Source organism: Falco peregrinus, chromosome 9 (assembly GCF_023634155.1).
Source record: "Falco peregrinus isolate bFalPer1 chromosome 9, bFalPer1.pri, whole genome shotgun sequence".
NCBI lineage: Eukaryota > Metazoa > Chordata > Aves > Falconiformes > Falconidae > Falco > Falco peregrinus.
This window is the reverse complement of record NC_073729.1, coordinates 23,565,682-23,588,342: the sequence shown is the minus strand read 5'-3', so window position 1 is coordinate 23,588,342 and position 22,661 is coordinate 23,565,682. Positions and strand designations below refer to the sequence as shown.

Genomic DNA, 22,661 nt, shown 5'->3' with positions numbered 1-22,661 from the left:
CAGCCTGAAGGTATCTGTTCAGTGTACACCGTAAGTACTGCTCTGAGGATAAACTGAATTCACTGTAAAATTAAGTGTATCCTTAAATGCTTTCCTATAACAGAAATGTTCAGTTGTTCCTGTTGGGCCCCTACTTGTGTTCCAGTTCAATTCATAGCCAGGAACTCCTCTGCTAATTCTCAGAAGTCAAATAAGTTGATACCATCTCATCTGTATATTTCCTTTAGCTGTTTTTTGACTCATAGTCCCACAAAAAAAAAAAAAAAAAGAAAAAAAGAAAAAAGTTCTATAGGACAGTCATAAAGAGGAATAAGGAATCTGTTGTTCCCAGAAACTGGTGTTACAAATAGCACCTCCTCACTGCCTACCCCTTTAAACAGCAAGTCAGATGAATACAAAATACAGGCAGCCCCTGTATTTTGCAGCGAGATTTTGCTGCATTTTGTGACCGAAGCCCGCTGCTTGTTTAGCTTTTCTATCAGGGGAACAAGATGATCTGTGAGATACCCACGGTTATCCTGCCCTGTTGAAAGATTTTGCCCCTCTGACACAAGCAAGGCTTATTTTCACGAGATATTTGCAGTTAGGCATAATACCCACATATATTGACCGCCACGCTTTGAACAGAAGAGCTTTGCCCTGGAGGTGAAAGCAGTGCAAGCAAAGGCAGCTGGCCAGATGTGGAAGGGGGAAGGACAACTGCCGAATCGAAAGCAACTGATCCCACGCAGCCCCGTCCTCTGCAAGGATTAAGTTCTCCCGAGTCTGCACCCACATCCTCAGCGTCGTGGAAATTTTGACAGCTCATCTCCATGCCATGAGAAGAGACAGGATCACAGGATAGAGTGCACCACAGACTGAGAGAGACCTAGGAAATGCCCCGCGAGTACAGCTGTTGCACTAAAGGACAGGAGATCTCTGTAAACAAGAGCTGCTGAATCACAGGCTAGGTTGTTCCTGCGTGACATCACGTCAGTGCACAACACACGAAAGTGGGTGAAAGAAAAACTGGAGTTTGGTCTTGTGAGACCTGGTTTGTTCTTTCAGGTTGAGAGTCGTGACGTGGGAAATGTACACTCCTTATCTTCCAAGTTTCCCAACTTGTCATAGTCTTAACTTCTGGGAAGATCAAGAGAAGTCCAATAAATCACGGACCAAGCTCCAGTATTACAGAAGGAAGTACAGAGACAGGTAGACACCAGCATCAGGGAATCTGTATGTTCTGACTGAGGCTGAACAGGCACGTGGGAGCGTGTCCCGGAAGCCAATGTGAGCTCTCCAAACCTTCACCTAGTCCCTTACGCTTCATAGTCAAAAATGCCCTTAAGTCCACATGCCTGAGGCTCAGCAGCAGCACTCAGACCACCCAGCGCACATCCTCGCTGAGCTCGTGTCCTCCTAGCAATAGCTGGGAAGTCGTCATTCCCTGCACTTCCATAGAAAAATGATCGAGTCTCCTGGCTCCAGTCCCCTGTGTTACAGCTAAGTCACAACACAGCTAGAGCTCCTCTGTGCTCAGAGCAGCCGGGAAAGCCCCAGACCGAGCATGGGACACTGCTGGCACCTGGTGTGGTGGCAAGGGACACCACACGGAGCAGCCAGAGCCTTGGTTCTCCCCCACATACGTACAGCACTATAGGGTCTCTGATTTCCAATGCTGCTTAGTCATCTGGGCACAAGCAGGCTGTTCTAGCCCTCTGCCTAAATGCTGTGTTAGATGGAAAATGCCGTTGTTTTTAAAGAGTAAGCAAACAGTTGCTTTGGAAATACTATTTTATGTTGACCCAGACAATAATACCTAAAGTGCTTGTGGTTCAATGAACAGTGAGGGTGTTGTGTAAGGATATTATAGCTGGAGTCATTGCAAGCTTCCTGACCGTGTTTCCCAGAAAACTGATGTAAGCTAAAGGGCACCAGAAGGTTTACTAATATTTTAATCAAGCTAAGAGGCAGCAGTGGCCAGACCTGAGCATTATAGACCTTGGGAGCAGATTCAGGGGAGCCAAACAATGGCTGAACGAATGGGACAAACAGACTTCTGATGTGACCCTGTGGCTGGATGGATTCCTGTAAGTGACCTTTCAAGCCTCTCGGGGCACAAGCAAGCTTTTCTGTAAGGACAGTTGTCCTCCTGACACTTGCTGGGAAGCAGACGCTGGAAATTAGTAAAAACTATACAGTGTTGGTTTCTGTAACCGCTACAAGAAACTGGATTAATTTCATGCTAGTATTTTACCTCCCTTTTTAACTAGCGATTCGGTGCTACAGCACTGCCTGGACAAGTCTGCTGGGCACTAAATACTCCCAAGTAACTGAATCTACTTTGGGAGGTGGTGGTTGAAAGGTACCGTCACCTGTCCTCGCCCTGCTCAGCGGCAGGCAGCAATCATCTGCTTATTTTGGAACAAGCTTACTGCAAATAGCTCTGAACGCTTGAAATGTGGAACCTAGAAAGCTCACTATATTTTACAAGGGGGAAAGAAGGGCCCTTTGGTGACAGACAGAGGCAGCTGGGCAGTGAGGGAAGGGGTGGGGGGAGCGAGCCCCCAACCGACACTGCGCCCGAGGCCAGGCGCAGCTTGGAAGCGGGGACCCTTTTGCAGCACTTGTAGGGTCATCAGGCTACCAAAGTGTTTGAGCTTCTTTAATAGGAGTAACACTGACGAACCAAAATGTTTCCTTTTCATTAATATTTTTCACTGAGGTTTTCATGTTTTCATTGGAAGGAGTTATTAGTCGGACTCTGGTTTAGATCATCATGGGGCAAAAATTCTCATTTCATTAAAAGACATGAGGAAAAGTGGTTAGGAGGCAGAGTTTCACCTAGCTCTGGCTGGATACAGATCAATGGTTATGAGCCACACCTGGCCCAAGGGCACTTGGTCATCTCCTCACCTGGCATGCTGAACCAGCACCAAACGGGGCCGCCTGGTCCTCACCGCTCAGTTCCGCGTCCGACCAACCCAGGCTGGGAACGGGTCACGTCTGCTGTGCCTCCTCTTGCTCTTTCAGACGTCCTGCTCCCAGGAAGCTCCTTGAACACAGAAGGGAGCAGAAATTCTAAACTGAGGAGGGGTAGAACCGAGGGCAGGGGCACGAGGTGAGACCCCTTAGGAGAAAAGCGTCTCCCTGGTCCCACATGCATAGCCAAAGCGGGTGGCACCGGAGCCCAGCTGGCGTGCTGTGAGAGGACACCTGCCACAGGCAGGGTGACAAAGCTCAATGCCAGCATGCTCACCAGTGACATGGAGCAGGTCAGTGCACCTCAGTAACTGTTTTCTGTAAAAACAGGGATGCAACAACTTCTGCTTCTCCTGCTGGTTTTGAGACTTCACCCCCTGAAGGCTCAGACAGAAACAAATGTGTACGAAGACCTGCAGCAGGGGAGGACTGGGAAATAGCAGCAGGGTGAGGGAAAGCCGGTGCTGCATTGTGGAAGGTCTGGGTCTGGCCTGGCAGCATCACCGGCGCTGCGATACCAGGCAGGGGCTGTGGCAATGGCTTTGTCCTGAGCATCATGGCACCTGCTTCCCTGTCTGAGTCAGGGGTCCTCTCCCAGGTCACATTCTCTGGCGCCCCAGTTCAGGTACCCCTGAGCTGAGCACAGGCTGGTTTGCCCTGCGTGCTTCAGCTCTCTCTGCTCCCGCTCTTAGGCACAACTGAGTTCGTCAGTCTGACCTTGGCTCGCTGGACGCAGCCAGCGCTCTCCATCTGCAGCCGTGGCACCGGAGGAGGTGGCTCCCATCATTGGGTCACTACAGAAATAGCACGTGCAGCAGCAGGGGATGAGTCTCAGCAGGGAATGCAACACAAGGGATTACAGTCCGAAGTAATGATCATCATTTCTTCTATGATCAGAAGAAAAAAAGATGCATGCCTCCAAAGGAGATAGCATCGGTGCCTCTTTGGAATAGCGATGGATGAATTCGGGTGTGTTAGCGCTTCCGGAGCCCTGCCTCGCAGTGTCGGGAGGGCTCAGCCCGCTGCTGAGTGACATGGGAGGGCAGGGGGCAAAGACCCTCCTAGCAAAACAAACAGTGGGAAAATCTGCCGGCAGAAGGGTGAATTTACCTGTCTTGTGACTAGGTTGTAACCCCAGGGCCAAGGGTGGCTGGAGTCTGTTTCGACAAGCAGGATTATGAGTCTGCACTGGTCACATGCCCCTGCATCCCTCTGCACACCTCGAAAAATCCCCCCTCAGTTTCCTCTCGCGATCCTGGCTCTCCGCACTTGCCATGCCGCAGTGTGAGCCAGCTGTGCATGACCTCACCAGAAAAACTCCCGCTGACTCCTTGAATGAATGGTAATCACACCTGCCCCGTTTCAAACCCTCGGGTGCTGGGCCAGCACACACGCTGTTCTCATTGCACTGAAGCGTAACGTGTCCAAACTGCTCTCGCGGGAGCATGTCGGCTCCTGCCGATGGTGGTTTCGTGGTTTTGAGGACCCGCTGCCACCCTGAGTCATTGCCACACCTGGCTGCCGTGAGCGGCGTCAGAGTCAGGCCGTGGCACAGGCGTAATGTGGCCGTGCCTCAACAGCTTAAATAAACTAGTTATTTTGGGGGTGTTTTTTCCCCTTATCTTAAGGATTTAACAGCACAGGGAAGCCCAACCCAAGAACAGCATGGGCTTGGTCTTTTTATGTAGTGCTCATAGCATTTGGGAAAATTACCTTCTGTGAAGTAAATATGTGTCATCCCCAGGACAGAGCCACATCCACATTTAAATGTTACTATGTACTTGTCGTTAGACACAGCTTATAAAGAAAGCAGCCATTTAAATTACCAGGAAGAAACTCGCACTGCTGACCGTTCCTCTTCTCTCTCCAGGCTTCGGAAACTTCAGTGAAAACCAAAAGGGGTTTTTATCTTCTGAAGTTATTTCACCTTTTCAGCTAATTAAGCTGATGATCTACCCGAGGTTGGTCTGTGACCGCCTGCTATGGTCTGAGTGCGAGGCACCGGTGTGGAGCAGGGGAGGCGGGCAGGGAGGGCTGGGGCCAGCACCGCGGGGCTCATGCAGGCTTTTCCAGCAAAGCCCATTTCCTGGAAGCTGGGTGGGACTCGTGCTGGGGTGTTTGGACTCTGTTATAAAGGTCAATATTTACCAGAAAGATCCCCTACTGTCACACTGTCTGCAAGCCCACGCAGAGAAGCTTTGCTGTGCAGAAACTCCGACTAACTTGGCGTGAGGCGAGGGCGGGCTACAGCCAGAGGGAGACCTGGGGAGAGGGCTCGCACGGCTGAGAAACAGCCTGCAAACAGCACCGCTGCCCAAAACGCCACCTGCCTGGAAGGCGGCATCCCAAAGGGATGCTCCAACCTGCCTGTGCTGGGCAGCACCCAAATGCGCACCGAGCCACCACCGGGTCTGAGCATGATAACAACACACGGTGCTCACGAGACATCCTGGAAGAACAAGCCATGCTGGCAGCACGGGGCTGGGAAGCTGCTGGGTGGTGCAGGGCATCGCCTGCCTTCCCAGACCCTCGGTCCTGGTTGCACTGGCCGGCGGCTGGGGGAACCTGGCAGTGCAGAGCCCACCTGGCACAGGCTGGGTGATCCCGTTACTGTAACCATCCTCTCCTGCTCCGGTGAGCTGAGGTCTGTGGTCCCCACTGTGCTGTGGCATAGCACACAGGTGACAGACACCCATCATCGGACATGATCGGCCCCTGCTCAGTGCTGGGGGGCCACAGGGGCTCAGCAAAGCATCACTTCTCAGGAGGATGGGAAGGAGCCAGGCGTCTCTCCCCACCCCTGTACCACCTGCACATGGGGGTGTTTGACCCCTCGGAGTCACGGCAGTGGGACACAAACTCTTGCAAACCTGTGGGCTGGAGGAAGCCTACAACAGCATCCGCTGCATTTGCTCTGTGTGAAGGGACAAAGGATCGGTGCAGGCTGACATCCAGATGGGACAGAGCACTCGCGATATCAACTAAAGCCTCCAAAACAAACCCAAACCCCAACCCCAGCGCCCCTCTTATGCACTGGCATTCAGCAGGAAAGATGTTTCCTGGGCTCTTCTCCAGGCCAGGGCAAGCACAGCAGGGAGGACATGTGCTGGGAGGAGCAGGAGATCACGGCCCCATCCATGTTTATCAGCTGGTGGGCTCTGGCATCGCTCAGTGTGTAGACACGGAGAGCTGAGCCCAGGACTGAGCACGGCTGAGCCACAGCTGCTCTGCCAGTGCCTGGTGGGATCCGGACTCCCACGGAGCCCCCCGCCACGTCACAGCCACGAGCAGCTGCTGGTGGGCAGCCACGGCTCAGCCAGGAGCCTGGGGGCTGCAGCTGGCTGCCTGTGGGTTTGCTTGCACCACTGGTGGAGCCCCCAGCCCACCCCCCAGCTCTTGCCTTGCTGGTGAGAAGGGCAACGAGCTCCAAGGACAACACAAGGCATCGCGAGACCCCAAGCTCAGCCGCAGTACCCCAAGGGCACTTCCATCTCAGGGCTGAGGGCTTTTATCACAAAAAATACACAAAAAAGGCACCTCTTTTCTTTGGAAAAATCACCCAACTAAACCAGCGTCCAAGATAATGACTATCAGATTCTTGCCGATAATATTCTCCTTTTGCCTCCTTCCCCCTGCTGACTCTCATGGTGAATACATGTTTGAAGAAGCCAGGGTGATACAGACAAAGCACAGGAGGCAGCTCCCACACTATCAACCCCCCGTTCCCATTCTCCTTTAGACCAAGGGCACCAAATCCTTAGCGCAGCACCAGGACTAACTGCAACGCAGCCAGGACGGGAATCCCCTGTGGAGCCGCAGCCAACGCCGGAGGCTCCGGCTGCTCCAGCCTTCGACCTGCCAGGGCTGGGTGCCCTGCCTCGCACGCTGCCTCGCGGAAAAGCGCTGCGCTGCAGCAGTGCTTTGTTTCTCACGTTACTCTGACGGAAACCCTCTTTGTCCATGGCTCATGGACTGTGCCATCGGCGCTTTCCTACTGGCAAGGGGCTCGGAGTAAATCATGCCTGGGGATGGAGCTGCAGCCCCCTGGAATAAAGCAGCTCACTAGGGCTGAGATTAGACAGTTATCAGTGATAACTGAGTGATAACAGCGATAACTGAGCCTTGGAAAGGGGAGTTACAGCCCCTTGTGCAGCCCCCCTGTAGGATTTCAAGGCCAGGCTTGGCAAAGCTGCGCAGGGGCTGCCAAGATCAGTCTGGCTCGGTGCAGGGGTGGGAGCGAGAGGTCCCCTCTCCTGCTTTTGAGCCATTTGCTTCTCTTTGTCCCTGGCTGAACTGACCCAGGACAACATCAGCATCACTGAACAGCTTCATTGCTGAGCCCCAAACTGGGGTGAGACGGTTACAAGTCTGGGATGCCCAGCTGCGAGTCTGCAGCGCCAGGCTGGTGTGAGCAGGCACACAGGGGCTCTGGAGCAGCAAAAGGGCAAGTGGTGCTGCAGGGCCAGCCCTGCCCATCCAGCCTGGCCAGGGTGAACAGCTCATTATTGCAGCAGGGAGAGCCCAGGATGTGTCTGTGGGCAGCAAGGGGAGGTCAAATTTCCCTCCTGTACTTGGTTATGCCAGATTTCCTCTCATGAAGGAAGGGTGGGGGCACTTCCACGTAGCACATGTTCTCAGAGTGCTTTTAACAGCTCCTCGGTGGGGGGAAATATTCTTCTTTTGAACCACAAACTATTCCTGGCGAGCTATAAAAAAGCCTAACTCATCCAAGGCAGAAAATGTAGGCTCTGTGTCGTCATTGCCACAGGCTGGAAAATGCCTGAGAGTGTCACTTATCGACTTCCCTAAGTGGCACCTACAAGGTTTAAAACCAGCCCTGCCTGCAGTCAGCAGGAGCGCCCGCAGGCACAGCTCTTGGCTGACGAAGCACCTCTTCATTTGCTGCAGCGTCTGCTCAGGTCTGGGGACAGACCAGAGTCTCAGGGTGACACAGTTGGGTCAACCCAAGAGATGTGACCTTCACTCTGGCTGTGTGGGCAGCAAATCCCAGCGCAGACAGGCAACACCCCGCTCGCCAGCAGCCGTTGTGTCGTGTGGGTGGCTGACGTGTGATGGTGGGGTGAAGCACGTGCAAAAACTGGGCAAGGGTAAGTGGAGTCAGATGTTGGTCTGGGACTTGCAACACTACCTTTCTCCTCCAAATGAGATTAGGAAAGGACTCTGGTGACAGGAAGTTGTATAATAAAATAACATCTTTTGTTTCTTTAGAAAACATCTCTCACAAATGATACAAAACCAGGTAGTTTAGAAATAAATCTAAAGCCAGCTGCAACGGTGACTTCAGGGGCATCCTTCACCCCACGTGTCTCAGCAGGAAACACCTTTCTCAAAACAAAAGTGTGCTAACAAACGCAAGGGAATCCTCTGAAATACTGTTAAATAACTAAAAAACCAACCCCAGCAAAACCAAACCCACACAGTTTAAAACAAAGCCAGACAGTTTTCTAAAAGGAGGGAGCTGGGTTCTTCCCCAGAAAAAAAATGACGCTGGCCACGTTTCTCTTCTGATAACATATTGACCTTTGTGTCCGCTGTACATCAGCAGCCAGCACCCAGCGAGCTGCCAGGAGCCGGCCCGGCCACTGGCGCAGGGATGCTGCTGCCCACCGCATCCCACCCAGAGGCAGCGACCCAGCCGCACCCGAGTGGGACCCACCACATCTGCCCCTGCACGGCTTAACTCTGACCCATCGCTCATCTCTAATGCTTCAAGTTAGGTTTAGAAAGATTAATAAATTAATCAAGCCACAGAAGAAAAAACAAACCAAAAACCACCCGAAAAGTTCACTTTGTGTTCTCATTGCAGGAGGAAGCGCTGGCGGACCTTCTCCTCGATGGAGTGCAGCTTGGTGGCTCGCAGGGCGACCAGCAGCTGCCTGCTGACCTCATAGTGATCCCCTTTCAGGTTGGTGAGGAAAGCCCTGAACTTCTCCTGGCTGGCTGCCTTGCTCCCCAGCGCCTGCTTCTTCGGCGAGCGCTCCAGGATTTGCTGCAGGCGCTTCAGCTTTCGGGGGGGGATGTTCTGGTACGCCACAAAATCAATCATGGCTTGCTCACACTCGTCGTCTCCTAGAGCCGGTGGGAGAAAACCGCCCAGAGGTTAGAGGAAAGGTGACCATGGGACATCAGGAAAGCAGGTCACAGCCCTACCGAGCCTCTCCATGGGACATCTGCACAGAGGGGTGGTTGATGCCCCATCCCTGGAAACATTCAAGGTCAGGTGGGACAAGGCCCTGAGCAACCCGGTTGAGTTGAAGATGTCCCCGCTCATTGCAGGGGGGATGGACGTTAAGGTCCCTTCCAATCCAAACTATTCTATGATTTTATGACATTGTCCTCACCTGGGCACTGCTCTCGGGCCACAGCTCGGCCCGGGGGTCCCAGCCCAGTGAGCCTGATGGGAAACCTCTCACAAGCCATCTTCCAGAGTGGCGAGGGCATTTTAGCTCTCACATGGCCACGCACGTCCATGACCAGGAGCTGGGGGCCACCTGCCCAGCTCTGCCCACGCACGGCGCCCAGGCAGAGCACCGGTCCCTGCCCAAGGATGCGGCAGCGTTTGCCTTGCGGTGGGCACATCCTTTGCCTAAGGGGGAAGGGAGGCCAGCCGGCTGGCGCTACCGGCTGGTGGTGGTGGCACAAGCAGGTCAGAGTAAGCATTTTGCAAGTGGAAAAAGTGAGGTTGGAAGGAAGAAGGGAGGAAAGCACCAGATACAGCATTGCTAACTGGCCAGCTAACTGCCCTGCAAGGCTGGGTCCAGCCCTCACCGCAGGCTGAATTTTCCAGCAGCAGCCCATCCTATAGGGAGCAGTTAGAAAACAATGTCTAAAACTTCCTGTCATTTTGAAAAACAATAAATATACCTTTCCCATATTCCTCCCTATCAGGGAGTAGAAAAAGAGGGAAACTCCAGAAAAATCTGAAGTAGTTGCAGTAAATATTTACACATGTTATTTTTCCTGAAAGTTTTTTTTGTTTTCCCATGCAGATTTTCACCTTTTGGGACAGGACCAGCTTCAAGCACAGCCCGGATCAGGACTTTTGGACAGACCTCATCCCAGCTGGTTAAAGCACTGCTGGAGTACATCCAGCCTAAGGAATGAAATCAGAAAGAATTTTCAAGACTCCAAGGTCAAACGATTACTCAAACAGGGAGAGACTAGCCCAGTTTCACACCACGGTAAACTGGGACGGTTTCACCGGTTATCGTGGGGTGGGTCAGGCTCCCTTGCCCAGTCTCCATCCCTTGGAGGTTTTACTGAGTTGCTCCGCTGCTGCCATCGCCACAGCCGGCAGGTGCCTGCACGCCTCCCCCGTGAGATCATGACGAGCTGGAGTTAAAAACCCCTCTGGGCTCCACTGGGCGCCTCTCGCTCTATAAATAGCTGAAAGGCCGGTCTTGCCGGGGGTGTCGTTGCCTTCCGAGCGGCAGCACACGTGTGTGCTCTCATCTGGCCACCCCCTCTCCCTGGGACCGTGTCCCACTGATGACAGAATTTTCCATCCCCTCGTGCTGGCAGGATCACGCTCCTGGCAGGGAGCTGGTGCGTGAGTCAGGCTATGTGAAGGAGAAATGCAAAATGCCCTGCGCTGGAGGCACCAGGGGAGGGAAAGGCAAGAGCTCCTCATGCACGCTGCCGGGGAAAACAGCCTCCTCACTCCATCGCCGTGGAGAAGGAGATTTTATTTCTATCTATTTTATTTCTATCTATCTATCTTTCTATCAAGCACCATCTTGATGGAAGAAAGACTTTTTTTTTTTTTTTTTAATACTGGAACAACCTCCCCAGGGATGCAGTGGAGACCCCATCGTGGGAGGTTTCCGGCTTATGGCTGGGCATGGTGCTGGGTAACCTCACCCAGGTTCCCCTTCCCATAAACGGTTGGGCCAGATGAATTTTCAAAGTCCCTTCCAGCCTGGGCTGTTCTATGGCTCTGTGACTGGGGTTTGGTTGGTTGGTTGGTTGAAGTTCAAGGGTGCAGGTTCACTGCCACCCAGATCAGTCACATTGAATTTTTCTCCTGTGTATATTGGCTGGATGCTCAGGGTAGAGCGGGTGGCTGGAACCAGCTGCCTGCCGCACTGCGGCTGGTGTCAGGCCCTTGAGATGGTCTTCAGTCTTTCTCATTCCCAGATCGGTTGGGTTGCGTGTTACAAAGCAGCCCTGGCACCAGCCCATCATCTCCCCTGCTCCTTTGCCCTGTGCTTTTTCCACGACAGATGATCCCTGAGGTCCCTTCCAATGTGGTGTTCTGTGATCCTATGAGCTGTGCCCGCTGGCGGCTCCTGCCAAGCCCCTGCCAAGCTCAGCGCTGTATTTGCGCTATCACTGTGACACAGTTGACACCTGTTTCTACTTTTTCACCTAACAGGTCAAACCCTTACTCTCAGGTGATGAGCCTTGGCCTCTGCTCCGTTCAACCTGCACGATACAAGGTTGCGGCTCCAATGAAAGCTTCCTGGAAAACAGGCTGAAAGCCCGGGAGAAGCGAGCGCAGGAGGCATGCCAGGAGCCTGGCTGGGTGGCTCAGCCCTTCACGTTGCATCTGCTAACTTGATTACCAGCTACTGATTATCACCGTGAGCTATCAGTTACAGCCGAACGGCTGCCAAAACTGTCCTTGTGTGCTGATATCCCCCAGTTATCCCATGCCCTTGTAGAAACTACCCCAGGATTTCACTGCCAGCTCTTTGTTCTGTCTGAGCAAGGAGCCTGCACGGGCTCTGGCTGAGCGGTGCTCGCTGATTAAGCCCTGCACCCTGCCCTTGCCCTACAAGACTGACCCTGGAGGGGGAGGGAGGCAGACAGGCTATTTATCCACAATTATAATTAATTATGGATAGCTCTGTTCTTTTACAAGCTATTTCACCTCATTTTGCATCTAAGTAGGAAAAAGTCACCAGAAGGGTCGATCTCACCCTGGCAGCATCATGGTACCAGCATCCTCCCGCTCTGCCCGCGGAGCTGCAGCTCACCTGGTTCCTGTGTGCTGTTCCTCCTCCATGGCGCGCAGGAGGTGCAGAGGGTGTCGTGGTACTGGTTGCCCTGCACGTTGGTCACCTTCCCCTGCTGCTCGCAGTCCTGGTGCGGCTGGCACGGCTTGGTGCTGGAGTTGGAGGAAGAGAAGAAGCCGCGAGGGCAGGCGCGGCACTGGGTGTCCTCAAAGGGGGTACCTGCGCACGGGGAGGCAAGGGGACCATCAGCTGCAGTGACAAGCTGGCAAGGGGGCAGGAGCTGGGGACAATGCTGGCAGAGCAGAGAGTGCCAGACACCATCTGAGGGTGAGGGTGATGTTTTGGAAACGATCACTGCCTGCAGCTCCCCTGGGAAGCATGTGTCTTCTTGTAGGACGAACAGCAATACTTTCCCCGGTCATCTCCCAAACTGAAGCGTTTGGCACATGCTGATAAATTGCCACCAGCCTCCAGACACAAGAGGAGATCTCATCTGCTACTGAAAAAAGGCCACCTCCTGAGTAGGAGACACGAGCCAAGCTGGGATGATGGCTAAGCTGGGTGCCAAACCAGCCCTTTGATTCAGAGCGGAGTCAGGAGGCTCCTGGCCAAGTGAAAGTAAAAGTCACTGAGAAGGTGAAAGCAACGCTCGCTTCTGCAGTGCTGCAGCTTCCCCACCCCGGCTCCGGGCCAGACCTGTCGCTGTTTCACAGGGACAGTGCCACACGAGTGAGATTGCACCGGGCTGTCTCACACGTTGCCGGGGAGAAGAGGGAATGGCCCTGACGGTAGCAAATTCCACGTGCCTTTCCATCTCCTCTTCACCTGTCCACTTAAGAACGAGCTTTCTGCCTTATCACAACCCACTTTAGGCCATCGCTTTGGCTTTACTGCCAGAAGTCCCAGCCAGCCCGGCTGATGACACCAACACCTGAGCTGGTATTTGCGAATGGGAAATCCAAACTAGCCTGTGTCCCCCGAGGAGCCGCACATGGGCCAAGGCACCTGCCCAGCCCGAAAGGCAGCGAGGTCTGCCCACAGCCCCCGACCACAGGGTCACATCGTCCCCGTCCGCACACAAACGCTCACAGCCCCAGGGCTCTGCCCGCTCATGCTGGACGCTCGGTCCTTGCTGTGGGGTTCAGACACCTGAGCTGGGGTGCTGTCATTCCCTGCACAAGAAACCATTTGTAACAAGTAAATAATAACAAAAATACCAGCTTCTCCTCAAACGCCCCAGCTTGCTCACATGGCTCATCAGTCCTACAGCCAACAATCCAGCCAAATGTGATGTTTCATTTCAAAGGGCTTTCCCCGCATTGCTTCAAGACCTAGTTCCCCTTTGGCTGCACTACTGCATTTGGTAACTGTCACGTCCTATAGAAAAATTAAACCCCAAACCTCAGCCATCAGCATCAGCTGCAGACAAATTATTTCTCCTCTGGCCCACGAGCCTGGAGCTCTTCTGTGCTGCACATGGGAAGACTTCAAAGCCTCCACACTTCAAAGCATGAAACAAGATAACGCTGTTTTTGCTGATGCTGCCCATGCTGGTTTATTACACCCACGTGTTGTCTCCAGGCAGAGCCTGGTCCGAGCTGATTCAGGGGAGAGCGAGGCACAAACCTGCTCGTAGGCAACTTGTATTTTTAGAAAGTTTGCACACACACACACACACACAAATGGGGGCAACTAAATGAATGACCAGGCAAATCTGTGCTAGGGAAACAATGGAAAAATAAACGTCCCTAAAACCTCTCGTGACTTAAATCTTGCCAGGGACAGAGTCTTGGGCTTGTGAATCTCCCCCAGAGGTAAATCGAAACGAGGCTGATTTTATGGGTCTGGATCCTGTCTATGTATGCCTTTCATGGAGAGGCTGTATTCAAAACAAATTGCTCAATAAAAACCGCAGAATGTAACCCCAGAGCTACACACATTCACCAGCCCTGCTCTTAAATCATTAGCGGTGTTTTTCAGTCCAGATAATTAGCATTCCCCACTCCCCGACTACCTGCCTGGAAGAAGGAGCTGTCAGAGGAGCTGGAGCTGCTCGGACTTTCCCATGAGCTGGGACCCCGGCAGGGCGAGCGGCTGCACGGGGACGCTGGGGCTGCTGCATCCCATCTAAGCGTGGTGCTGGGGGACTGCAAAGGCTTTCAAAGTGAAAGTGGGAGGGAAAACCCAAACAAGTCACTCCCTGGAGAAGAAGCCAGGAGCAGTTTCAGAGACCGTTAAGGATGGCACTGTGCTGGTGAGCAAAAAGGGAGCTCAGGCTACAGGCAATCATCGGCTGCTGTATCACGCCTCAATTTTTAGCTCCAGTGGAGCTTTTGGGATGTGACAAGAGCCTCAGGAGCATGCACCCCACTGCCACAGCTGCCTGGCTATGGTACTCACCCAGTTTCTCTACACCGGAGCCTGGTGGACACTCAGAGTGCCGGATGCAGAACTCCAACTCCGAGTAGTAGCCCTCCTGGCACTGACAAACGCGGTTGTGGGTGGAATTGCACTGCTGCACCTCCACCTGCTTCTCCTCGCAGATAACGTTACAGTACCGGCACTTCTCCAGGTAGTTCCAGTACTGCGTGTAGTGCAAATCCGGACAGGGTTTGCACACCGTCTGCCTGTCCCTGGTGCAGTGCTGTGCCACAAAGGTCCCCGGCGGGCACTGCTGGCAGGTGAGCTTCTCGTTCGTCACAGCATCCTTCCACTGGTAGGTGGGTTGGGCGCTGCAGCCAAGCTCAGCCAGGAAAAAGAGGAGAGGGGCAAACATCCACTGCAGCAGAGATAGCACAAAGAGCCCTTAGCTCATCCCCTCGCAGAGGCAGAAGCAGCAAACGAGGCTGCTGTGTTAGGCAATTTGTTACCTTTCTAGATGCAAGAAATTATTCTTCCACCTCACGCACCCTCCAGCCCCAGGGGTAAAGCAATACAGTGGTACCGGGGACCAGCTGCTGCCCCCCACGTACGTCCCCCCCACTGCCCTCCACTTGCCATCCCAGGTGACAAGCATCCTTCCCAAACGATGCTGCTCGAACCCGTTTTCTGATGCCTTCGGAACCCTGTTTCTCTCTTTAGTACTAAAAGCAGCTCCAGCACATGCCCCTCCTCTCCACCCCATCTGCTTCCCCACCACCTGGGGTAGGACAGACCTCTGCAGATCAAGAAACAGAGGACAAGTTTTCCAAACCAGCAAGTAAGTAGGCGTGTGCCGTAGGAACTCTAAACTGTTCTGGAAACCCAGCTGCTGGGTACAGGACTGAGGAACCCCGGGCTCTGGCTCAGCCTCCCTTTCCTTTCCGAAGTACGCGCACCCGGCCTCAGGAGCGGACCGTACCTTACCTTGGATGGATGCCTTGAATCCGGCACGTGGCAGGGTAGCATAGCACCGAGGGCTTCCAAGCGCCGTGATCAGAGACCTGGGGGCCAGAGGGTCCCTGGGCGGCGGCTCCTCCCTGTAGCAGCGGTGCCAATCCAGCCGTCCAGCTTCGGAGCAGAAAGAGAAAGCGATAGGTACGGGCTGTCAGGAAAGGGGGACTGCTCATCTGCTTTCCAGAGAGCCCTTCCCCCGAGGGAGGTGCTGGTTCTCCCCAGCCCAGGGGCAGAACCTGACCGAGCCTTACAGCGGCCGCGCTCCTGACGCGCTCGGCGCCCCGACGTGCGTAAGCACCCGGGGGGGGACGGTCACCCCCAGCCCGGCAATAGGTGGGACCCGCGGCCAGGATGGGGGGGGGGGGGGGGGGGGCAGCGGGAGTGAGCGAGGCGGTGGGGAGCAGCTGAGGCCTCCGTCCCTCCCCAACCCATCCCAACCCATCCATCCCCGGGGAGCGGCTGCCCTCCTATCCCTCCCCATCCACCGCCCGGGAGCGGCTGCCCGCCCCGCATCCCCGGCACTCACCGCCCCGCGCTGCGCCCTTCCCCTCCCCGGGCAGCATCTTATAGCCCCGGCCCCAGGAAAGACCGACTCCTCTTGCGCAAGCGGCCCCCGGCCCCCCGCCCCCCCGCGCTGCCCCCGCTCCCGCTTTCTGCTTGTGGGGGGCAGGATCAGGCTCCCGGCGCACCTTTACCTGCGCAGAGGAAGGAGGCAGGTGGGATCTGCGCAGCCACAAGCTTTGCCGAGGGGTGTGAGGGCTGGGGTTTATATAAATATGTATATATTTAATTTTTTGGGGCTGGGGAAGGGCAGGGAAATTCCCCCGCGAAGGCGCTGTTCCCTGGCTGTAAACGTTAGACAGCTTCCCCGTACCAGCACTGGTCTCGCACTCTCAGGGGCACAGTCTGTCCCCAGAAATATTCTCGCCGTGGCTCTGAACAGCGAAACCGGCACCGTGGGGCTGTTCCAGCTCCAGGGCACTATGGGACCCCCCCAGTGCTGCGAGGGCAGCAGCCCGCTGGAGCAGCCCAGGGCTCTTGCAGCCAGCTCAGAGCTTCAGCCCCCCCTCCAGCAGCACTGAGGACCACGCTAACCCCAACCATAACACCGAAACACTCGAGGTTACCTTTACTGGGATAACGTCCAGCGGCCGAGGCGGCTGGTATTTAAATAGCTTACAGGTGACACTTAGCCCCAAGGGTTGGACCTCAAGGATTTCGGTGGAATGCAAACTCAGCCGGACAGGCACAGCGCTCGGCCGAGCCCTGGGAACGCGTGTCCCAATGCCTACTCTTCTGCACCGCCCCGGCCAAACACATCAGGCTCGGGTGCTTTGTCCTTCTGCCTCGCCTTGCCAGATTCCCTCTGAAGGCGAGAAAAGCCCAGGGCACCCCTGCAAAGTGCTTTACGTGCTGGGAAGGCAGAGGCTGGAGCGGAGGCTCCAGCTGTACCCGCTCCGCCTCCGCACTGAACGCACAGCAGGAAGGAAGAAACCACAGCACGTACCTACTCTTTGGGGTAGGAGCAGGATTGCTCCTGGCTGGGCCCACAAAGAGCACAGCACACACTGTACCTAAACCCCTGCCTCCCCCTTTCCTTCCAGGCACCATCTCACCTAGCAGGAGCTGTGCCACAAGGCAGAGAAGGGGAAAGCTGCAACCAATTCCAAACAGCTAGCCAAAAAAAAGTTTAGGTTTTTTTCCTTGTTTTTAAACTTTCCAATCAATGCAAGAGAAGAAAACACAGCTACGTACAGATCACCCCCTAATGCACAGAGCACGCAGCTGGGAGCTCTGATGGGTGCTGTACTACACGCCTGTCAATGCAGGACCCCCCCTCGCCCCCTGTACTCGGCAGGGCTCTGCCATCCCTGGCCTGGCATGCTGAGCTAGTGACTAAGAAGAAAACCAGTTGGTAGGTTTTATACCAGTAAAGCACCACCACCTGTACCGCCCTGCAAGACAAAATAGGGACAATACACACCAGGCGGCAAAGCCTCGCTCGCTCTGAACGGAAGCACGTGAGACACCAGTCTGGAAAGAGTAGCTGGTCCATAAACACACTGAATGTGCACAACTTGTCAAGCATCGTCACGTGGAGGGTCTTAAAACACCCTCTCACGAGCAATTTTCTGTGGAACTGCTGTTTATAGCTTTGCTGCTCTCAGGTCAGGCTTTGTGGTCTGCTCTGAAGACCTCCAAGGAAGAGGAACCAGCTGCTGCCTCCGAAAGCAGCGGCGCTCAGTACCCTCGCCTGCCCATGCAGGAGCTCTGAACAAGTTTCCCACCATTGTTTGAGCTGTACAAAAGGTATTCCACTTGGGAATGCAGCTGTCCACAAGGAATACAGGCTTTTTATAAGCAGCCCAACATTATTACACAAGCTTCTCCAGCAGCTGTCACGATTTGCATTTTTCTCAAGCATCTCCCATTCCATGCACACCCGCGGCTCTGTTGGGTAGCAAAGCCTCCAGAAGCACGGAGGACCCGTAGGCAGGAGGTGAGAGGCCGTGGTTTTCCCCCTCAGGAGGCAGCAGCCAAACCATTTTGTGTATCACTAGAGAACAAACATCTGAGCATTTGCCTCCTCAGCACCAGAATGATCCCCCCTGCTCCAGCTGGGCACTGGACCTGCAGATGGTGGATCTCCTGGACTTTATTCTTAACGCTGTTAAAGCTTGAACCTACAAGAGCTAAACACACAACTTACAAAGAAAATCAAATCCAGTTTTCTGCTACCCAGCAGGAGAAGGAAACCCTGATGGTCAGAAGGAATCCAAAGCTCCTGCCAGCCAGATCAGTTTCTACCCAACATGGTTAAAGAAAAAAACCTCTATAAACTTAAAGAACAGGCTCCAGCTGGAGCCCAAGGGCTCAGTGTCCTGTTCCGACAGCACGGCCTGGGCTGCCTCTCTTTGCACCTACACCGATCAGGTGATGGGCTGATTTTCACAGGCTGCTTGGAAAGTTTTTAATTTTACTGTTGGTTTATCTCAATCATTTGCAGCTCTCCAGCATAATCCTGATGATTTCTGACAGCTTTTGACATAATCCCTGAGCCAAGGCCTGCTGGGGTTTTGCTTCATCAGTATGCATCATCCCAGTAATTAAATGTATCAGTTAATCTCCCAGCACTCCCCTGGGACAGAGGCACATCATCCTGAGGATATTTCTTCTGGGTGAAACTCACCACCGGTGTGAATCGAGCACGAAGCCCCGCAGCGCGGCTTGCCCAGCTGGCGGGTTAAAACGAGCTCTCCTGTCCGGGAAGCTGATCTCAGTTTTCCTACCGTAGATTTCACATGGTGCTTCAGGCCTGTTATCAGCCTTCTTGCTGACACATCTAGACTTTTCCAAGTAATTGCAACAGAAATCAGGTCACTTACGACTTTTGCAAACCTGTGAGTCGGTTGAAGCGATGAACAGTCACACTGCGATGTTTGTAAAAGGCTTACCCGAAAAGAGTTTCTCTGACTGGCTTAATTTCTTCCCTGTCTCCCTCAGTATTCTGCTTACATTGAACCAACCCCCACCAGGAACACCTGCCCACACCTGGTAGCGCATCAGGAATCCACAGGATCTAGGATGTGAAGAGAGGTGGCACCTTCTGGTGGTCCCTGTACCCGCCACGGCAGCTGCCGGGTGGGTGCAATATGCCAGGGATCAGGTACGCAGCCCCTCACCGCCTGCAGCTCATTATCGTCAGCGACTTCTGAACATAACAAGGACCACAGTTGGTTAGACTGGTTCCTGGAGAGTGAAATACCATGTTAATGGGGCAGAAAGGGCTTCCCCAGGCAACCTCTGCCTTTGGGGAAATAAGAGTCTGGTAGAACAATGACCTTCCGTTAACCTTTTCCCATCGGTGCTTTTGCTGGCCCAACGACTCCCCCGAACGGGTTAACGGCGGCACTGCCGGATCACTGGAGAACAACAGCTTGACTTACTACTGATTCTCTGGCCTGTGGAGGTAGCTTAGGAAAGGAATTCGGCATCGTATTCTCATGGCTCCGACTCACTTCCCCACACAGGGCGTTGTTTTCACACTTCTGAGAGTTTCAGGGTGTCCAGCAACACCCCTCTTCAAAACCACTCTTGCAAAATCAGGGTTTGTCACTAATATTTAGAGAAAAATCTGAAAAGCAAAGAAATTCCTTGCTTTGTCGGCAGCCACTTCTCCAGGCAAAGACACAGTTCATCTCTTTCCTGATAGAAGAGTTGCTTTGTTAATTTGGTCTCTTCCCAAATCCTTCCAGATTTATTTGGGAAAAAAAAAAGCAAGGAAAGTTTTTTCAGTGACACACCAGTAAAACTGGAGACCATATTCCAGGTATAGTCATAGCTCAGTACTGCATGGACAATAAAAAGAGATTAGTATCTACTTCCTTCATGATCTGTAACTCATGTGTCATTTGCTTCCCAAAAATCAGCAAGGAGTGTCCACAATCAGTTTTCATCTCCCCAGGCATTCAGCACTTTGGATTAGTTCCTCTAATCACTTGTTATAGCAACACAGATTTTTCTGAAACAATTATCATTTTCACTTTCTGGCCTTCACAAATCAAGATCTCTCTCTGTCTCTCCTTCTCGTAAATTCAACCAGTTTCAAGATGACTTGGTGGTACGTCCCATCCTGGCAGCTGCTTCCTGGAGACCCCCGTTCCTGGGAAGCAGCTGGGGCAGGGCAGGGGGAGCAGCACTCCCAGCACGTTCAGGGGGACCACACTGGGGTCGGGGAAGATTCAGTAGCAGCTCTTTGGATGGTGGGGAGTGGGAACGCGCCGTCCTTTGCGAGAAGCGGTTCTTGAGCAACCTGCCATGGGGAATGTGCAAGTCAGAGTGTCCAGTTACCAGGCAGAGGTGGGAAAACTGGGAAGGGGAAGGGCCAGAGCTCTGATCCCAGGCCAGATAACATCGCTCTGGGCATCTGCCACGAGCCAGGCGAGGATGAGCTGGAAGCCCCGGCATAAACACCTCCAGCAGGTGAGGGGCTGCTATTTACTGACACCAAGTGATCTACAAGGGTAGGTGCCCCGAGACCTACCCTCAGGCTTGTAGCTGTGCTCTCCCACAAGAGGAGTTCCTCGGGGTTTATGGTAAAACCTGAAGGACACCACCACGTAAAAACCCATTTGCTCACCACCGGTCAGGGCTGCAGCAGCTCGCCTTCTTTTAGCTGATGGGCGTAGCTTTTCAGGAAACCTCTCCAAGATCGGTCAGGAACGACAGAATCATTAAACTTTTTTCATTATTACAGCTGAAGTGATGAGTGGCTAAGCTGCAGACAAGGACAACCCCCTGCAGGCTGGATGCTCTCCCATCACCAGCACCTGTCAGCACCTGTCAGCACCCATCTGTCCTGCCCGAGCCATGCTGACAGCAGGGACCCAGATGAGACCCGCTGCATCAGAAAGCAGCAACAAAACCAGAGCAGCTCCAGATCAATCCCATCTGCAGGCAGTGGGGACACTGTTGCTGCAGAGCTTTTGGGGCAGGCGGAGCCAGCGAAGGCACACAACCGTAAATCTCTTCAGCAAGATGATCCGACTGCTGAAGAGGACAAGGAGGAATTTATGAATCTCTTGAAGGCACAAAGACATTCACATAGTTCCTCTGCCCTGACTAGCAACAGAGCATTCCCATGTAGGCGCAGCCTTCAGAACTAAAACAACTCTGGTGGCAAGTAAAAAGCACAGCTAGGGGGGAAAAAAAAAAGTTTTCCCCAGCAAATCACACATACCTTTTAAGTATTTCATTGAGTCTTGCTGGATCTGAGGGCATTTTTGCAGCCCATAGCAGATAAAATTCCATCAGGCAAAGCCAAAGCCATCATTAAGGTGTTCCAAGGCATGTCCCATGCTGTGGTTTCCCTCCAGTGGCATAAGCAGTAAGCTGCAGTTCTCCCCAGGCAGAGATATTCAGAGTGGACTATCTTACTAACATTTTACCGCTCCCAGCCTTCACCCAGCTCTTGGATTTCCCCTTCCACCTTTTGCCCGGGCTGAAAGAACAGACAAGAATTCAAAACAAGCATCTAAACAGCTGCAGGGACCTGCTCAGAGGTGGCTGTGGGGCTTCACCCCGTGCAGACCCCCCAACCCGCCCACTGCACAACGTCAGCACCGGCTGATCTGCTTCCCCCAAGAGCATCACCCTTCTTGCGTCTTTAATAAGTATACCTTTAACTATTGCACTACAGAAGTTTTTATAGAGAGAAGAAAAAAAGGAGAACTAATGATGATAAAGAACACTCAGGGCCCAAGTTGCGAAGGTATAAGCTCATCACAACCCCCTTGACCCACAAATAAATTTAAGCACATTTCAGGTATGGAATTGCTTTGGTTTTGGGAAACAAAGCTGTCTTCCATGCTTCTGGCAAGGTTTCAGTCCAGCAAACAGAGCTCTGCCACCATTAAACACGACGCAGTCACCAACGCTACAAAACCAGAGTCCTTTGGAAGGAGAAGTTCCCCCCTACTGCCTTCCTGACACCATCACTCCAAGCCTGCCCCTGCGCCTTTTTACAACACATCTATGCATACATACATTTTCCTGTAATTTTCCCCACTTAACATTTCAAATATCTAGGGTTTTCTCTGCATGATTTGTTCTTTTTTTCAGAATGTAAACCACCATCAGTAGTGCACTGAATAGACAGGTGAATAGATAGAAGGTAAAATTCATTCACAGATTTAAACACGTCAGAATATATGCTAGCTCCAAATTCCCTTTATTCCTGTCTACATCTTTGTTATTTCTAATTACTGGTTAATGAAGTACGGGAAGTCCCTGCTTTGCTGCCATTTCAGAACACCGCTTTTCTTGCCCTTCCGACAGCCTGGCCTGAGAGCCCAGCCTGCACACACGCCAGGGGCCCGGCGTCACCGCTCCCCTAGGCTGCTCCTGTGGCAAGGGGATCCCAACCCGAAAAAAGAAATTTCTCAGTGAGGACCAATATCCCAGCAACTACAAAGAGACCCGTTTTGAATTGTATAATCAGGGGAAATAAGAACCTTTGAAATTTTTTGTTAAAATGCAGCTCACTTTTCAATTTTGAGTTATCAATTATTAACATAAAATTTTCCAAAATTCCACTGATATGGAATCTACCTAGAGGCTGAGGAAAAAACCAACCTGCCCCTAAAATTATTGAAGTGTATGTTCTCCCAGAAAATTCTGGAAACATACGCTATATGAAGGGTCTCTGTCATCACAGGAACCCCACAACTAAGTACCAAGTGAAAATACAATCAAAAGTATTCAAGTGTCAAAAATCCCACAGTATAAACCTTCCCACTTACTCCTACCTACTGTTTACATAACTGATAAAAATCAAACAAAACCCAA

General features: G+C 52.9%; 1 protein-coding gene across 2 annotated transcripts; it reads right to left on the bottom strand.

The window, feature by feature from the left end:
* Window positions 1-8,156: 8,156 nt before the first annotated feature.
* Window positions 8,157-15,674, bottom strand: TNFRSF6B (TNF receptor superfamily member 6b). 2 transcript variants are annotated; one of them, XM_027790158.2, is made up of 4 exons: window positions 15,280-15,674; window positions 14,340-14,718; window positions 11,961-12,158; window positions 8,157-9,051 (listed from the first exon to the last, which is right to left on the bottom strand). In XM_027790158.2, exons 2-4 carry the CDS (start codon window positions 14,713-14,715, stop codon window positions 8,780-8,782), a joined length of 846 nt encoding a protein of 281 aa, XP_027645959.1. In that variant the 5' UTR covers window positions 14,716-14,718; window positions 15,280-15,674; the 3' UTR covers window positions 8,157-8,779. The 2 variants fall into 2 exon arrangements, with proteins under 2 accessions (XP_027645959.1, XP_027645958.1); XM_027790157.2 differs by having other exon boundaries at window positions 15,285-15,674.
* Window positions 15,675-22,661: the final 6,987 nt, after the last annotated feature.

Bases quoted from the DNA above. Each gene is read 5' to 3' on its own strand.
- TNFRSF6B (XM_027790157.2), bottom strand. From the start codon at position 15,326: ATGCTACCCTGCCACGTGCCGGATTCAAGGCATCCATCCAAG. The intron at 12,159-14,339 runs GTGAGTACCATA...CCCCGTGCGCAG, and splicing joins CTCCGGTGTAGAGAAACTGG to GTACCCCCTTTGAGGACACC. The intron at 9,052-11,960 runs GTGAGCTGCAGC...CACCGGCTCTAG, and splicing joins GAACAGCACACAGGAACCAG to GAGACGACGAGTGTGAGCAA.